Below are 18,796 nucleotides of genomic sequence, written 5' to 3'. Positions count from 1 at the left end.
TTCTCCCAGTCTAATTAAGTCCATTGAATTTAAGAAAAATTCCTGTGTTGATATATTCCATGCTTAATGTCAGTATTAAAGTGCTGAATCATACCGTAACTCTCCAATCCTTTTATGCCCTAATTTTTCCAGCCAAAAATTTCTGATCCATTCTTTTTGTGTATGTTTCCAATCCTTAAATATTTTCAAGGATTTGAATCTATGGTTCGCTGTGTGGCTTCCAGCATCCACTAAGATAATTTTGAAGTTTAATACTTCCTACTCAAGAGTAGCCACAACTCCATAGTTGTAACTTATATAATACTGGTAAGAAAAGTTTTATATGTTAGTCTTCCTACCTCTGAAAAATCAAATCGGTACCGACTTGGAAACAAAATTGTAAATATAAAACAATACTGTACTTATACTTCCCCTCAAGCCATTGCCAAGCCATGTGTCATTTATAAGATTATGACATGACAGCCAGTGATACATTCACCTGGCAATGCCATTTGATGACTAAATGACCAGATATGGGGCCAGCCTGTGGCCTGGTGGTTAAGGCAGCTGGGTGGTACATGTCTAACTGTGTGGCCTGACTACCGGACTTGGAAGGTTTGAGAAATACACTGGGTATGTGTGCATGCATGCCCAATATCCCAAAAGAAGGGAAAATGGAGGAAAAGGGATTACAGCAAGGTCATTCCCCATGTGGGATGCATTCTCATCTTCATTTTTTTTTCTTGTCTCTCTCCAACAATTACCTGCAAATTTATATTTATATAAATATAAGATATATATATATAGTATATGTATATATATACACATACACATAGACACATACACACACACTATGAAATACTCTAAAACCCTTAAGTTATCATTTAAGATTAATGGGTCTTTAAACGAAAAGCTCTGCATTCTAGCAATGGAGAGGAAACTTTAAAAATATACTTGTATTACTTTTTTTTTTTTTTTGAATTATAAGGGTGATATGGAGGAGAGATGGAGAATTTTTTTTTTTTTTTAATTTGAGACAAAGGGATTGATTCTGATTTTCCACAGGGTCTTGTCATGTTGGGATCCTCCTCTCCTAGCCTCCCAGCTAGTTAGGACTGCAGGCCCTTGCTGTCACACCTGGCTTGTTTTAGGTTGGTCTGGGAATCACACCTGGACCTGGGCCGCTCGTGCAGCTCCAGCTCCATGCAATAGTGCCCTACTGCCTGTGCCACCAGGCTGGGTCTGTAGCGGTATTTCTATGCTGAGGGCACGAGTTCCCAAACCTTTTCTGTGAACGGTCAGATAGTAAATACTTCACCGTTTGTGGCTACACAGTCTCTGCTGCAACTCCTCAGCTCTGTCGTTGCAGCAGGAAATCAGCAATAGGTGATACAGAAACAAATGGAAGTGGCCATATTCTAATACAATTTTATTTGTAAATATAGGCAGCAGGCCAGAATTAGCTTGTGGACTACAGTTAGTTAACTCTTTTAAGGATACAGATCCACGAGCATGCTAAATATGCATACACGTCTGTATACACGAATGTAAGTGTGTGCAGTGACACATCAAATCCCTGTTTGCCTGGCCCCACAGTCAGGGCAGCTTCATAGGCATGTGATCTGTGAAGTTTATGCGCTCTTTAGAAAGGTCTTGCACTTGAGTTTAATGCTCTGTAGTTAATGTCTTAAAATTCTTCATGATCTTAATTGGAAAGTCAAAGTTGTCAATGATTTTGTGTGTCAGTGTGGTCTGAACAATGGAGCCTCAGCTCACTGTGTGGTCTTGTCTTTTCTGCTGCTTCAGTGCGGCCCTGGGGCAGTTCTGAGCGACTTGTTTTCCTCCAGCTTCTGTTTTCCTTTTCCTGCCTTGCTACTTGTTCCTGTCCTCTGCCAAGTGTGGGACTAGGTCATATCAGTCATGGAGGTAGTGGTGGAGGAGGCCATGTATTCTGCTGTTGCTCTTTGTCCCTGGCAGAAGCTTGGATGGGAGAGCTCAGGAGGGGCTGAATGGAAGGCGGGCACACCTAGCATGTCAGGACATGACATGGAGGTCACCATCCCTACTCCAGGAGGCACTATAGTATAGTATTCAGCGTGGAGCCTCTTGTCCACTCCGGATCCAGGTACCACGTGAGTCTCAGTGTGGACGCTGCACTCTCTTTGGCGTCGCTCTGTCTGACTTCCTAGGGATAGGAGACTAACTCCCCGCGCCCCCTGCTGGGTCATTGGGCTGGAGGAAAGGAGAACCCAGAAGCTGTTGGGCTACACATGAACAATCAGTCGTGGAGTACCTGTGGGGGTCTGCAGTCCCCCATTAGTGCCTCTGAGCTAGAGAAAACCTGACATTAAATGGCAAGTAAAAAATACCATGGACCCAGCTTGTGTGGTGCAGTCAGTAGCCTACTGGACTTTGAGGCTGGAAGTCGCATGCCAACCAAGATTCAAGTCCAGCCGGCCTGAGACACACATGCATGCACATGTGTTCAGGATCCTGGAAAGTCATAGGACTGAAAGAAGGAGATCAAGACATGACTGAGCTCTGTGGAGGGTGCTTCTCTCTCTCTCTTGTGTGCACACACATTCTTCATCATCAATATCAACAACTTTCCCCTCCACCGACACACCATGACCCATTAAGAGAGAGGGAGAGAGAGAAAGAGAGACTTAAGGAAACTGTTTTGTATTTTAGTATCATTAAAATAATTTTTCCTGGTTTCTAACCAAAAGGTCCTGTATTTTTACTTTGCATTGGGTCCATTCAAAAGTTAGGACTATATAGAGTCATCTTCTGAGATTTGTCTACCAAAATAGAAATTGACAAAGAAAATTTCACCACATGTCCATTAACATAACTGGATAAAAAACATGTAGTGCATACACACATACACATACTGGAATACTATGCAGCCATTAAAAGGGATGAAATCCAGTCATTTGAGGTTATATGGGTTAGCCTGGAAGCTATGTTAAGTGAAATAAGCCAGACACAGGAACAGAAATGACACATATTCTCCCTCATATGTTAACTGAAAAAATGATCTGATAGAAGTAGATAAGTACATGTGACCAGCAGGTGGCATGGTGGTTGAGGCATTGGACTTCCACATGGCCAACCATATTTTAGGTCCCAGACCTGGTGGCTTGCTTTCTCACTCTCTCTTTCTCTCTATCTCTCTCTGGTCACATCTTCTGAGATTTGTCTACCAAAATAGAAATTGACAAAGAAAATTTCACCACATGTCCATTAACATAACTGGATAAAAAACATGTAGTGCATACACACATACACATACTGGAATACTATGCAGCCATTAAAAGGGATGAAATCCAGTCATTTGAGGTTATATGGGTTAGCCTGGAAGCTATGTTAAGTGAAATAAGCCAGACACAGGAACAGAAATGACACATATTCTCCCTCATATGTTAACTGAAAAAATGATCTGATAGAAGTAGATAAGTACATGTGACCAGCAGGTGGCATGGTGGTTGAGGCATTGGACTTCCACATGGCCAACCATATTTTAGGTCCCAGACCTGGTGGCTTGCTTTCTCACTCTCTCTTTCTCTCTATCTCTCTCTGGTCAAAATTGAAGAATAATGATAATAAATAAAGTTTAAAATAAATAAATCTTTTAAATAAAGAAGTAGAGAAGTACAGAATGACTAGTGGAAGCTGGGAAGGATGGGGGGAGTTGTAAAGAATACAAGGTTGTTGATTAACAAACAAAATTTTGGATAGAACCATGCCTAGTATTATAAAATACAGTAGTGAGAACACGGTTAACAACAACTTGCTGTATATAATGTTACTAGTGGCTGAGATGATGGGTGGACGAATTGCTCTGATTTAGTCATTACACATTGTATTCATGTGCTGAAAAAATCACACTGTGACAACTGTAATGTATTAATTTTAAAAAAAGAAAAGAAAAGCCCACTCATGGATCACTCAGTTCAGGCCAGCTAACTCTTACACTGCGAGGGCTTCTTGTAGCATTCCTAAATCTTCAACACAAGGTTCTAACATAATTATGTATTTTGAGTTTCAGATTGAAGGAGCAACTTTTGGGATGTAATGATCAGGAATTCTGGATGGAAGCCATGTCCCTCAAATAGCTTGCTATAGGATTAATTCATATTTCTTGAGAACAAAAATGATATATTTCATAAACATAAAGCACAATCGAAATATTATATGTAAAATTTAATAGATAACAACAAAGAAAGTTGAAAGTTCACTAAGGTTTTCCTTTATTTTCTACTAAAGAAGGTTAAAACCTTACATAGCATTCTAACATTCAAAAAAACATACTTATTTCCTGATTTGAATAAACCAACTTAAATGATTTTGACATAGAGACACTTGAATATGGGCTGGGCATTATTTTCTATGAAAGAATTATGAATATTGTTAGGTATGAGATAATGACACAGCGATTATATAAAAATGCCCTTTATAGATATATATGTATATTTATGGTAAGATATGTCTGAGGTCCATGTTAAATACTTCTGTGAAAGGAGCAGAGGTGGAAGAAGGAGACAGAGAAGAAGAGGATGAAAAAATACCAAAAAAGATGAGAATGACAACAAGGAAGGCAAAGGAGTTGAGAGAAAAATCTCTGATACGGATGGAATGAGACTGTTGAAATGATGAATGCAGGTGATGGAAAGGTGGGGATTCATTATAATACTCCCTTTACCCTCACATGTGTTTTAAAATTTCTGTGATGGAGTGTGTGTGTACCTATTGCCTACGACAATTTTTTAATAAAAATCAAGGCACAGATTTCTCATTCTCCTCCCTACAAAATGTCTTTTTTCTTTTCCCTAGTGCAAGAAGCATCCTCAGAGGCTAACAAGAGTTCTCTAAGCTGAAAAGATACAAAGGAGTTGATGGGAAGGATAATCCACCCATCGGTTCCTGGAACAATATAAAGAAGAAAAGAAGAAAGTGGGTGGAAGAGCCTGCCATTGTTATTCTCCTAACCTTTTCCTTCTAATTATGCCCCAGTCAAGGCTCAGGTCACAAGGAAAATTATTTTGGGGGCTGACCATTTGCCCTATTTTGTATACATCAAAAAAGCTCTTGTTCTCACCACATTCCAGTCTCAGTTTCCCACCTACTTTAAAAATGTACCAAGTGGTCAGAATAACTGAAATATGAATAAAATGATTATATTATGAAAAACACCTTATTTGCAAACCTGGAGACAATCTTACACTGAATTTTGTGATATGTAACACTCTAAAAATTAAATATGCTTTAGATTATCGTTAAGTATTTCATAGAAGTGTTTGAAGCCCAGCGTTTAAAAGTTAAATGTAAATATCTCTCTTGAGTGCAGATGGGGGCCAAGCAAAGTAGCTCTTTAGTCTTACAGACAGAAGGTCAGGTCATGGCTGAAAGACCAAAGAACAATTGCTGCATTGCTACTCCAAATCATCCATGGAATGAGACACCACTACTTTCTTTTCTAAAATTGTCTTTTCAATACAAAATCGTTACAAAGAGTACCTATAAGATTTCCTCACACTATGTCCAAGAAAATATGCTAACAAGCACACCACACCACAAACACCTTGTAAATGTTCAGACGTTTTAGTCCTAATGCTATGACCTCCTAAAAAGGCACATCCCTATCTAAACACTTATCACTAAAAATCATGATGAAAAAGGTTTATGTTATCAGGAAATGTTTATAAATGAAAACTGCTCTTTTTAAAATCCTGCAACTTCAGCCTCCATACCATTACTAGCTAATTAAAATGAGCAACAGTGCTAAAAGACAAATATTGTAAATACTTCTTTATTTATTCTAAGTGACACTTTTACTCTTTATTCCTATAGTTTTTTCCCCTCTAGGACATAATAATTGAATTTTAAATAACTCCAGGATCCTGCTATATTTCCCCAGTTAGTCTAAAACACTATGCTAGCAGGATACTGTAAAATAATACAAAAATTATATGATAATGTTAGTGAGCATACCAATATATCTTTATAAAAGAAATTACAATATATCGGGAAAGGAAAATTCTCTTAGTTTTAAGCCCTCAGACTCTGATATAAAGGATTTTCCATTTGACTATCAGGCACGCCCCCAACTGGATGAAATAAAATAGTTTCATTACTCGTACATGGTAACAATGAAAAATCTCCTAAAAATTTAAAATTAATTGTAACACTTTCAATACAGTGATACGAAAGCAGAGTTTTATTTTTTATTGTCTAGATTTTAATTTATTACTAAGTATTTCAGTTATGACTTGAAAAACTTTAGGTATTAAATTTCATTATTACTATAGTTTTAAATATTTCTAATTGTCTTTGCATCATTTGTCATAAAAAGTTCATTGGGTTGAAAGGGAAAATATGTTGGAAGATATAAAAAGCCTTGGAAATAATCATTTGGAGCTGCCTACTTCTAAACTGTCATGATTTCTTTAAAATATTGGCACTAAGAATTCAGTCTTATAATTTTAATTGAATAAACAACCTGTTTTCATTGTGCATAGATAAGGTAATCCTTCAATGTCCTGTACTGTAATGCAAAAATAGAAAATCAAAAGTCATCTTATTAGAATAGCCTGTCTAAAAACTTTATCTATTTTGTCAATTAAAATTAAACTCTCTACATGATCTCAACAAAGACATAGCGTAAAACATCTGTTCAAACTAAAATTGAAGAAAGCAGCATTTTTCTGCTAACATTTCTAATTTCAGTGTATTTAGGCTTCCTGAGCAAACGTATTCATGGTTATCTTAGTTAAAACTGGTTTCACTCTGCCAACAATCAATTTGATTGACATATTTACATATCAACTCATCTCATCTTACAAATTTTAAACTTTTTCATTTAAAATTGGATTCAAGTTGGCATCTCTGAAGAACTTTATGTACGTATATTTTAGGTTCAAACTGTGCATTAGAACATTTTTTTAAACTTTTGTAAGTAATAGATACACATATCCAAATGTATATTTATGACCTGTCAGATTGGAATTTTATATGCATGCAGTTGTATTCTCAACATTTCATGTGAAAGGTGATAATTATAGGCAACTATAAATAAAATTCTTTTAATAGTATAAATGGGTTCATTCCATTAGTTAGAAACAACGTAATAGAAATAAGTAACTTAAATAAAGCCACATTGACTTCAGAAAGAACAGTCGTTTTATCTTCAATTGGTGCAGTCATGTTTGTGTCATCTCTTACCTGATCTTTAATTTCAAGATCCCTTTTAGTTTTTGCTCTGTACTCTCTGTGCTCCTTTTCTGCCTCATCCCTCTCCATTTTGGTTTTATTCAGCTGATAGCGCATTTCCCCACACACCTGTTAGATTGAAAGAAAAAAAAAAAAAAACCTAGATCAATAGCTGCTGGAATCAACCAATTTCTGCAACTAGATCTTTTGGTGCCCCCTAGAGGTTCTATAGATTAAATACAGAAGAATGTTTCTAAGAAAGGCATTTTCTATTGGAATATTCAATATAGCCTGTTAAGTTTTGGAAGCTTATCAGGAATTACTGAGTCATAATTTCAAATTAAAGATAAAGATATGCATAGCTAAGGAGCTAAAGTAATATGTCCAACATTTTTTATGTAAAATAACTGTTTCAATGGCATATTATCAAACTGTATTCTTCAAAGTTCGAGTAGTAAAATTAGTAATTAAAACATTAAACTATATTATTATTAATTCAAGTTATTAATATTTTAATTAAACATTCAATATATCTTATAACATTTTCCTTTAAAGATTTCTTCAGTTATACTTTTGTTTTAGGAAATTTATAAAGGAATTTTCCTCTCTACTAACAGACATTGTCAACCTTTAGGTGTATAATACAGTCTTTACTGTAAGCTTTGTAGATAACATTAATCTCATCATGCACAGTATACTGTATATTCAAGTTAAGGAAGATCTTTCTGACAAAAGTCATACATGAGAATTAAGTACACTCTGTACTTACAACAGTAATAACATATCAATACAATAGGAAAACACAATTTAAGTGAAATATTTAATATATCATTAAGTAATGAATACATATAGTATCGTAAAAGTGTTGGGTATCATCCTTTATACAATGTGTTTTATTTTTTCCCCAATCTAAGGCCTCTATAGACACAAAAATACATTTAGAACCTGTGATTAGTAGATAAATCAAATTTAAAAGTTATAAGCTTTTTGACATAACTAAGAACCTATACTGAGATCAATCAATATGCAAGTCTGCTAAGTTTGTTTCTAACTAACAAATATGTGTTTTTAAAAATCATATATTAGCTAATAGTGGTATTTCTCCAAAAATAACAATTTTTAAAACGTTCAAAATTAGTTTAATCATTACGGAAGTATTAGAATATACTAAAATATAAAATCTATGTGCACTTCCTATGTCTGAACAAAAACTATTTTAAAAAATAACTAACCTGGGTTCAAAAGTTAAAGTGATAAGCAAGAAAAAATTTAAAGTTTCTCCCGTGTCCCTCAGAAAATAAGAGTAAGACGAAAAGTACTAAAGAATGTATTTGAAATTCAAATGCCTTCAATGCATGAGAAATGATTTTTCCTATTTCAAAAAATAACAAATTTATAAAACTTATTAATTTTATTAATTTTTAAAAGTTAAGGCCAGCAAGTGCTGTGGCGGTGAAGGTGACTAGATCCCATGTGGTAAACTGAGTAGTTCAAGTCCTGGACCTAGCGGCGGCTTGAAAATCATACTGGGTGAATGTGGGTGCCCCACATCCCAAGAGGAGCATGACGGAGAAGGCATAGCCATCCCCCAGGAGGTGACTTCTTTTCTTTTCTTTTTTTTTTTTGAGAGGCTTTTGCTATAGGGTGCATGCGCTCGCCAGACAGAGAGAGAGAGACAGAAAGCGAGAAATCCCCCCCCAGAGGGGATGGCCACACCACAATCCCTTCTCCATTCTCCTCTCAGGATCTTGGGCACGCACGTACACGCGCCCGGCATGAGTTTTAAGCCACTGGGTCTGGGACATGAACCACGGTCGACTACATGGGAGTCCAGCAACATAGCCATTACGCTAACTGCTGGTCCCCCCAGGAGGTGATTTCTCACTCTCTCTTTCTCTGTTTCTCTCCAGGGAGCCTATGTGCCATGTAGCAAACTAAAAGAGAAAAAAAAAGTTTATTTACTTTTTTGATGAACAAGACAGAGAGAGGCAGAGAGAGAGAGGGTGATAGCTCCTTCAACAAGGGTTTTCTAATTTTGTTTGTTTGTTTGTTTTTGCTTTTTAATGGTACAGCACATGCCAAGGAAAGAGAAAAAGGGAGAAAGCATCCCTAACAGGGTCTTATTGGGCAAGGATCTTTTTTTCCCAGTTCTTTACCTTCTCAGGATCCTGGGCATCTGCGTGTACCCAGAGTCTGACAAGAATTTAATGCTGCGATCCACCCTCAGCTTCTGTTAGCCCTAGATCATGGGCATATGCATGCCCAGCATACTAAAGGTCTCAGGACATAAATCCAGGACCCTTCTAGATGGATTAACTTCTGCACCACTGTCTAGCCTCTAAAGTTACTAATTATAAAGCTAAATAGAATTTTAAAATTAAGAGTGATAGGAGGGCCAGCAGGTGGTGTGGTGGTTAAGGGACTGGATTCTGACATGAACAACCACAGTTTGGAATCCCTGGTGGTTTGAAAATCAGACCAGGCATGTGTGTGTGCATGCCCAAGATCCCAATAGCAGAATGGAGGAAAAGGGATTGCGGTGTAGACAACCCCCTGGGGGGTAATTTCTCCCTCTCCCTCTCTCCATCTATGGCAAAAATCCTTAAAATAAATAAGAGTGATAGAAAAAAATTAAAAGGTAACAACTTATTTTCTTTTTTTGACTTTTTACTACTGTAATCTATTTGATATATATCTATGAATAAAGTAAAAAGAACTAGATAATATCAGAAAATAATTACATAACCATGATATTTAAAACCCAACACCAATACAATTTATTATAATTACGTAATAAATTTCTAAAAATCAGGTCCTATTTTAAATTACTCCCCCCCCCTTTTTTTTTTTTTTTTTTTTTTTAGATTTTTGTCATAGGGCACATGCACTGGCCAGAGAGAGACAGAGAGAAAAAGAGAAAGGGAAAGTGAGAAATCACTGCCAACAGGGGGACAGCCACATCACAATCCTTTTCCTTCCATTCTCTCCCTGGAATTTTTGGGCACACATGCTCAAGAGCCTGGCATGATTTTCAATATACCAGGTCTGGAACTTGAACTGTGGTTGGCCAAGTCAGAATCCAGCACCTGAGCCACCATGCCACCTGCTGGCCTCTATTTTGTTGTTGTTGTCTACTAATTTTAGCATTTGCTAAATGTAGACATAACGTTTAAATGCCATCTAAAACAAATCAATTGAACTAGAATTATATAATCTGTGGGTTAGAAGTAACTTCAGAGCCATTAGTCTAATCACTCTTCTGATGCTTAAGTCCTTATAGATAGTTCTAAAGGTAGAGAACTCATTCTTTGCTGTACCATATTTACTAAAACTAAAGTTTCCTCCCTATAATGAACAAAAAATTATTTCATCATAGCTTTCACCTATAAATCTATGTTATGTATTTTTACCCCTCTGCACCAATCCCCTTATATATACTGGCAAATAACAGCTTCTCAAACCTCTATCTTAGTTAGCTTGAGTTTGAGAAAGCAAATGGAGAATTATAAAAATTCAAGGAACAAGAGGGGGCGGTTATCACTCTCTCCTAACCTATGTTAGACATAATTTTATACACTGAATTATAAAGTAACAATTTCATGAAAAATGTGGTCAAGATGGTGGTGTGGAGATTAAAGTACTGGATTCCACATGGCTGGCTGCACAGTTCGAGTCCTGGACCTAGTGGCTTGAAAAATCAGGCCGGATTGGGAACCAGCAGTTAGCGTAATGTCTATGTCGCTGGACTCCCACGTAGTCGACCGCGGTTCGTGTCCCGGACCTGGTGGCTTAAAACTCACGCCGGGCGCGTGTGCGTGCGTGCCCAAGATCCCGAGAGGAGAATGGAGGAGAAGGGATTGCGGTGTGACCATCCCCCCTGGGGGGTGATTTCTCGCTTTCTGTCTCTATGTCTCTCTCTGTCTGTCTGGCGAGCGCACGCGCCCTACAGTGAAAATCTCTCAAAAAAAAAAAAAAAAATCAGGCCGGATGTATGTGCATGTGTGCCCAAATCCCGAGAGGAGTCTAGAGGAGAAGGGGATGTGGTGTGGCCATCCCCATTAAGGGCTGATTTCTCACTTTCCCTCTTTGTCTCTCACTGGTGAGTGCATTCAACCTGAAGCAAAAACAACAAAAAAAGTGTCAAGATTCATGTAAATATGTTGAAGAGTAAAATAAAAAGGAAACAGTATTTAGTAGTAGAAATAAGTTAATTTCACTTATTATACTATGCATATCCATATTTAGTTTCTTAGTTTTAAAGCAATTGACTAATTAAATCTAGGACTTCTAGTATTCTTTAAAAGATATACCTTACATATTAACCATAGTCAGTTAAGATTTTTCTTTGTTAAAGAATTATTTAACTATTTATTTATTTAAATTTATTTAAATATGACCAGGGAGGGTCAGAATGAGAGTGAGAGTGAAAGAGAGAAAAAGCAAGCCACCAGATCTGGGACTCAAACCACAGTTGGCCATGTGCAAGTCCAGTGCCCTTAACTACCATACCACCTGCTGGGCCCCCAAGACTTTTAAACATTTTAGTTCTTGGCTCATAAGTCAGCACAGACACTATGCTATTTTAATGTATAAATTTAAGCACCAATAAAATAAGTTCTCATAGTATTAGAAGTTCTTAATGGAATCTCCTGATTTTAGAGATCAAATCTGAAAAGAAATGGGAGGTAGAGAATCTTATGTTAAGCACAGGTTCTAGATGTAAATATATGTCTTTGACAACTAATGTGATGACTAAGTCTATGCTATCTACGGGAGAGAAATCACTCCTAGTTTAGAAAGGCAAATCTTATAAAATACTCAATTATTAAAGTAATATAACTTTTACTTACAAGTGTGTTGCTGCCTCTTAACCCTTAAGCTCTTCAAAGACATTATTTGTGTCTAATTCATTTTTATATCTGAAGTATGCAGCAGAGGGCCTACATATAGTGGGGGAAACATAACAAACTGTTGGTTGAAATAACCATTCGGTAGACTCATTATTATTGAAATAACTTTTCTACTCCAAACTTCTTCCTAAGAGCTTTGTTACCAAGAAAAAGTTTTTTCTTGGTAAGAAAGTATTTACTTGGTTTGGCCCTATTGCCTCATGGTTAAGGGAGCCAGATACCATGTGCCTGACCAAGCAGTTTGAATCCTGGTCCCAACAGCTTGAAAAACACACAGGGTACATGTACATGTGTGCACAACATCCCAACAGGATGGAAAAATGGAGGAGAAGGAATTGTGGCATGACCATGCCCCGCCCCCCTGGAGTTTGCTTTCTCTCTCTCCTTTTCTCTGATTTTCCATCTCTGATGAGTGCATTTGCCCTCTGACAAATTAAAAAAAAAATAAATAAATAAATACACAGATAGAAGAAAAGAGTTACTTAAGTAATAACTAAACTAAAATCTCTTTTGATACCTTTGTGACATCCATTTCCTGAGAAACAAGCTGGTTTTGAGCTTCCTCTAGTTGATTAACAGCTGAAATCTTTTCTCTTGTAATTTTTTCCACCTCAGCTTCCAGTTGGGCAATATTCTGAGATAGGCTCAAAATCTGTAAGAGGAAATAAAAGTCTTAAACAATAATGTCATTTGACAAAATAAATACTAAATATTTCTTGAGTTAATACAGTTTCAGCATAGTCACTGGGCTCTATCTGGAAGTCATTTCTCTGTGGACTGAGTTTGTCCACTTCTCTACGTCTTCACCCCAGTTACCCTCCATGATTGAAATATGTGCTTCCTTCCTATTCATTCCCCCGGCCTCTAACCTTATTTTGTAAAATGTATAACAAGGTAATAAAATCAAAGTTTTGGTTGAAACCCTTAAGGTTACAAATATGAGACACCCAAGGAAGTTATGGAGCGGAATGCCTTAAATGAATTTCAGAGGAAGCCTGGAGGAACCAACAACTCTTAAACCCTTCTCCCACATGGAGGGCATGAAAAGACTGACAAGAGAGTTTGAGGAAGATGACTTTAGAGACAGTTACTGGTCTGCCCTCATTCCTATCCTCCTTCCTCCAACACCATGGAAGAGGAGAATAGAGAAGAGATTGTGGCATGGCCATCCCCTTGCAAAGTGGTTCTCACTTTCTCTCTCTCTCTCTTTCATCTTTGCTGTGAGTGAAAAAATCTCTTTAAAAAAAAAAAAAAAAAAAAGAGGAGGCTCTCTGCAGCTCCCTTGGTTCGTAAAACCCTACCTCCCTACCTGCCCTGTCATTATGCGCTCTCCCCTATTCCTCCTGGAGGATTCAGCTAAGCCATTATCTTCTCTCCTTCAGAATACCTTCCTTGACCTCTAGTTCCCAGTACAAAATATTGGATCATCAGAAAAGTCATGATGTATTTTTCTGTGCAAAAATGCATCATAACTTTTCCAACGACCCGACAGTTGCCCCTTTATACTCACAGTCAGGGCTGATACTGAGCTCACGTGCACTGAGACAATCAAGCCTGTTGTCTGTAGCCCAGATTCACTCTCACTGATTTTGCCTTTGCTGTGCTGGTTCTTTAATATTTTGAATAGCATTCTGGCATGTACTCCTACAATCTCTACCTACACCTGAATCACACTCCAACCTCTGTTTTCTCTATCACAATATTATCACACTGTTTTTGGTTATCTCTGTTTCCTCATTAGACTAGAAGCTTCACAAGGGCAAATTCAAGAGGCATCAAATATTTCATTAAAAAATAAATATTTAGAATAAATGGCTTTTCTGCAGAACTTTATGAATGTTGTTAGCTTTTCTTCTCAGGATTAGAGATGTTTTCTAGATCTTAGACTTATTCTCCATAGTTTTTCATTTGCAATGATATTTTGTTCTATTCTAGGAAGTCAGATTCTTCTAGGCTAATTTCTTATTTGTATTGGTAGTTTTAAAATGAAAAATAAATGCTGCCTTAGCCAAGAGCAAAACATTTAAGAATACCTATTAGTTTTTATTATAACAAGAATTGCTAACAAACCTGAAATAATATTTGAAATTTACACTGACCTGAATATGAATTAAGTTTGACATCTGAAATCAATAACTAAAATTTAATGATAAAAATTGCCATAGGTGGGCCAGTAGGTGGTATGGTGATTAAGCTGCTGGACTCCCACATGGCTGACCATAGTTTGAGTCCTAGACCTGGCAGCTTGAAACTTTATACCAAGTACAAGTGTATGCATGCCCTAAATCTTTGGAGAAGAATGAAAGAGAATGGATTGTGGTGTGGCCATCCTCCCTAAGGGGTGATTTCACTCTCACTGTCTCTGTCTCTCTAAATTCATGCCCTTTGGCAAAAAATCTCAAAAAAAGTTTCTTTTTTTAAAAAAAAGAACAGAAAATATGCTAGAAGCATGTGCATACATGCCTTAAAATCCTGATAGGAGAATGAAGAAGAAAGGATTGTGGCATGACCATCTCCCCCGGGGGAGAGGATGCTTTCTCACTTTTTCTCTCTCTCTCTCTCCAGGAAGCACATAAACTCTATAAGAAGCTAAAATACACACACACACACACACACACACACACACACACACACACATTTTTAACATAGGGCCAGCCCCTTAGTACAGTGGTTAATCACTATGCATAGAAAGCTGGAGCCCATGTGGCCAACTATGGTTTGGAACTTGACCCCAGCAACTTCAAAAACACACTCAACATGTGTGTGTGCATGCCCTAAATCCTGACGGGACAGAGAAATGAAGAAAAAGGATTGTGGCTTGACCACGATCCAGCCTATGGAGGTGTGTGGGGAGGTGCTTTCAGTTTCTCTCCCTCTCTCTGGCAAGCACTGTGCCCACTGACAATAAAAAGCAACAACACTGAACCAAAGTTTTAGTAAATTAAAAGTCCTACATCATAACACTGAAATAAGTGTCTGACTTTTAGTCTATAACTAGTTAAAGTTGACCTACATGAAAAGAATGAGTACTAGTACTATTTTCTAATTTAGGCAGATGTATTAATTAACTTTGGGATTATATATTTGACTTAGAATTACTTACATGTCTTTACCATCAAAGATTGCCTATAAATCTAATTTTCACGTAAAATTAGATTTACTAATAACAAACTATAAAGTATCCTTACGCACATTACAACCTGAACCTAATAAAGGTTAAAAGAAAAGTTAAATATAAATTTTCTATTTAATATCCTTAATTTAAAAATTCAAGTTCATGAGTATACATGGTATAAATATTATGAATGTGTAGTTATAACTTTTCTAGAACCATGCAATAAAAATAAACTTTTAAGTATCTGCTACTAAAAATCATCTATTATTTATGTGGAGATATATCTGATAGTAAACATCACAACATTATCTGGTTTTTGAAGTAAACATGCAGATATTTATCTTGCTAACTGTTCATTCTGAGTCCGTTTCTATTCTAGGACATGAAACAAATCCTTCGCCTCCTTATGATTCCCTCCCTCTGTCACCCATCACTTCTTTTCTCTGCCCACTACCTGTCTGCTACCTCCTGTCACCCACTTTCTGAGGTCTCCCCTCCTGTTGTCACACCTTCTTTTTCCCCACGCCCACCATCTGGAAGTCAACATTACACTGCAGGAGCCTCTCCATCCACATCTGTTGCAGAGCCAGAAGTAACACAGACACAGCTGCAACACTGCTGGATGTCCAGGGCGTTGACATCAGGTAAGTCCTTTAAACTTTGACAGGGGCAAGGAAGAGACAAGGACACCCAGGTTGGGAGAGCTTGAGAGAAATGTCTGCAAAGCAGTCCATAGTGTAGTGAGTGTGGTTATCAAGCAGTACGCCCTACACAAGAGAGAGAATCAGGGATTCCAGCAATAGGCTATTGTCAAGGGAAGTAGTTGAGAAAGTGTGTGGACCATAGGAGGTGCTCAACAAAGAGCTGGTGAATGACTGAATGACTGAGTGAACCAGCAAGCCTGAGTAGCTCTGTGCAACCAAGGGCCATTATTGAAGACACCAAACAAACTCACAGCCAAGTACCATTCGTGGGGGGATAATTCAAGCCTGTCTAGGTAGAAGATATCTGTTCTCCTACAGCTTCCCACACAAAAAGGTATTTTTTTCCCAAAGGAAAAAGAAAGAAAAGAAGAAAAAAATCACATAAAGAACAAAAGCCTGTCTCCTGAGCAGTCCTACTATTTGGAAAACAGGGATGATTGCTCTGGCCAGTACTGACTTAACTACCCAGCACTTACAAGGCTATGATTGGATGGTCAGTTTCCCTGCTAGGCTACCTTCCTGTGCTAGGTGTGTTATATACATTCTCTCTGTAAATTCCTTAGAGGAGTTATGTTGGATTAATTTTCATTTGAAACAAAAAAATAGATTCTGAAAAATCAAATAAATTGTCCAAGTTCATCCAAGCTAGTAAATAAAAGGTGAAGATGGACTTTATATTCAAATCAGTCTGCTTTTATTAACATGAAGGTTCAGGAAATCTTTCTAATAAAGTTACTTCTGTCTCTAAAATAAGAATAACCCTAAGCTAAAACTTATGAAATGCCCATTATAAGCCAGGCATTACATTATATATTTTCAAAACATTATCTCAATCCTATTAATTCCTTGAATGTAAGTATTATCAGCTTTATTCTTTGCTGCTCTGAATGTTAGGAGGTTAAGTGAATTGTTCAAGGTTACAGAAAGGTCCAGTTGGATAACCCTAATTCCTTTCACTCCGAAGTGACTTTCTGCCATGTCTTGGTAAGAGCATTTGCCTTTGGTGTTAGGACTACACTGCCAGCTCTTTATTCATGCATCTTCACTTAAGATAGGACCTTGAAATCAAATGTCAGCTAAGGCTTATGAGGGGGCAAAACAGACGTATATAATTCACTATGCATTGCCACCTGTATTGAGACAATAAATGGCAGTATAAAAGAGAGGTTGTTACATATGAAAACACCTGGAAAGCTGCCAAAGACGCTTCGGCTTTCCTTTTTATTTATTTTTTTTTAAATCAGGAATTCTCAATATATTTTTATTTAGCCAAACTATTCTGTAAGGCAAAGTTTCCTAGTAAACAACTAAAACACAATCATCTCCTGGGTGTGTACAATAATTGGTCTTTGCACTGATATCATTCTGCCTCACTTATAATACCCCAACTCACAATTTTACCTCCCTCCATCCCTTACTCATGTTGATCAGAGGCTGCTGCCCATACTTTTCCCCATACACTGTTTCTGCATCCAACCTATTCTTCAAAGTTCAGTTAGAATGCCACCATCTCCACAGAGTCTTCATGATCTCTTGCAGAACGGGATCAGATCTGATCCTTTGATTCTCATCAATTTACTCATACCTTTCCAAAGACACCGAACCTTTCTTCCTTTCCCTTGTTTTTCATTCCTTCATGCAACAAGTAAATGTCCAGCAATTTAATGTAAGAGGAACGTGCCAAACAATGAAGATGTTAACAGACCATAAATGCAAAGGGTTGCCTAGTGAATTAGGGGAGGCTAACTATTTACTAAGAATCTGCAATAAATTTAGTTATGAAAGCCCATAGGAGAGGATTCCAAATTCAATTTGGGGAGGCTCTGTGAGGAGATGGTATCAAAAATAATACTGCAGGGAGCAAAGTACATGTAAAATCCTGAAATGAAAAACAGTATGGCAGATTAGATGTTTGCAGGATTGGAGAAGTGCAAGAGGGTATGATGGAGATGCAAGGAAGAAAAAGGATAGATGAAATTCGAGTGTCAAAAAGAGAAAGAATAATGCATGTATTCTGTATGTTATGTTAAAGGAGCCTAAGTTTTATCCACAGTTGCAAAGAGACATGAAAGGAGTTTAAAGCAAGAGACTAGCACATTGAGATGTTCATTTCAAAAAACATCATCCAGGGGACCAGCAGATGGTGTAATGGTTACATCACTGGATTCCCACATAGTTGACCACAGTTCAAGTCCCAAACCTGGTGGCTTAAAAGTCACACTGGGTGTGTATACATGCATGCCCACCCAAAATCCCAATTGAAGAATGGAGGAGAAGGGATGATGGCATGGCCATCTCCCCTGGCTGGGAGGAGGGGAGGTGAGTGCATGGGTGGGTGATTTCTACTTTCTGTCTCTCTGTTTCTCTCTGTCCCTCTGGTGAGTACATGCACCCTATAGCAAAAATCTCTCTAAAAAACAAACAAACAAACAAAAAACAGCATCCAGATGCGGTTTCCAGCTCTGGCTGCACGTTGGAATCACCTGGGCAACCCTGAAAGTACTGACATCAGGGTCCTACTCTCAGCCATTTTGATGTCACTGGTTTGAGGTGTAGTTTGGGCAATGAGAGTTTTAGAACCTCCAGTGTTACAAAGATTTAAAGAGTGTCTCTTTGAACAGGTAAGACAAATTTGAAAGTATTTTCCTGGTGAAAATAAAAGAAGCCATAATGAAGTAAAGGTGGAAGGCTCAGAAGAGACGGGAGAACAAACGGAATGAGTTCCTCTTGGTGGTGAGAGTGGATGGAACTTCGGGGAAAGAGAAAGGAGTAGGGGTAAGTCTTTCTCCTCTCACAAGGTTGGGACATAGGTGAAAATTTACTTTAAGGCAGAGGTGTGAGGGAAGATAAACAGTTGAGGTAATCATCACCTAATG

The 18,796-nt window shown here is 37.6% G+C and overlaps 1 protein-coding gene across 4 annotated transcripts in view; it reads right to left on the bottom strand.

Moving 5' to 3' along the window:
- The window catches only part of SDCCAG8 (SHH signaling and ciliogenesis regulator SDCCAG8), a 294,004-nt gene that overhangs the window by 186,485 nt on the left and 88,723 nt on the right, over positions 1-18,796 (bottom strand). For all 4 annotated transcript variants that reach the window (XM_006157225.3, XM_027775215.1, XM_027775216.1 and 1 more), the window contains 2 exons: positions 12,619-12,753; positions 7,204-7,320 (listed from right to left, as the gene is read on the bottom strand). In XM_006157225.3, the coding sequence (XP_006157287.1) occupies positions 7,204-7,320; positions 12,619-12,753 (252 nt within the window). The remainder of the gene's footprint in view (positions 1-7,203; positions 7,321-12,618; positions 12,754-18,796) is intronic.

This window comes from Tupaia chinensis, unplaced genomic scaffold (assembly GCF_000334495.1).
Source record: "Tupaia chinensis unplaced genomic scaffold, TupChi_1.0 Scaffold000532_1, whole genome shotgun sequence".
NCBI lineage: Eukaryota > Metazoa > Chordata > Mammalia > Scandentia > Tupaiidae > Tupaia > Tupaia belangeri.
This window is presented reverse-complemented; position numbering and strand designations above follow the sequence as displayed.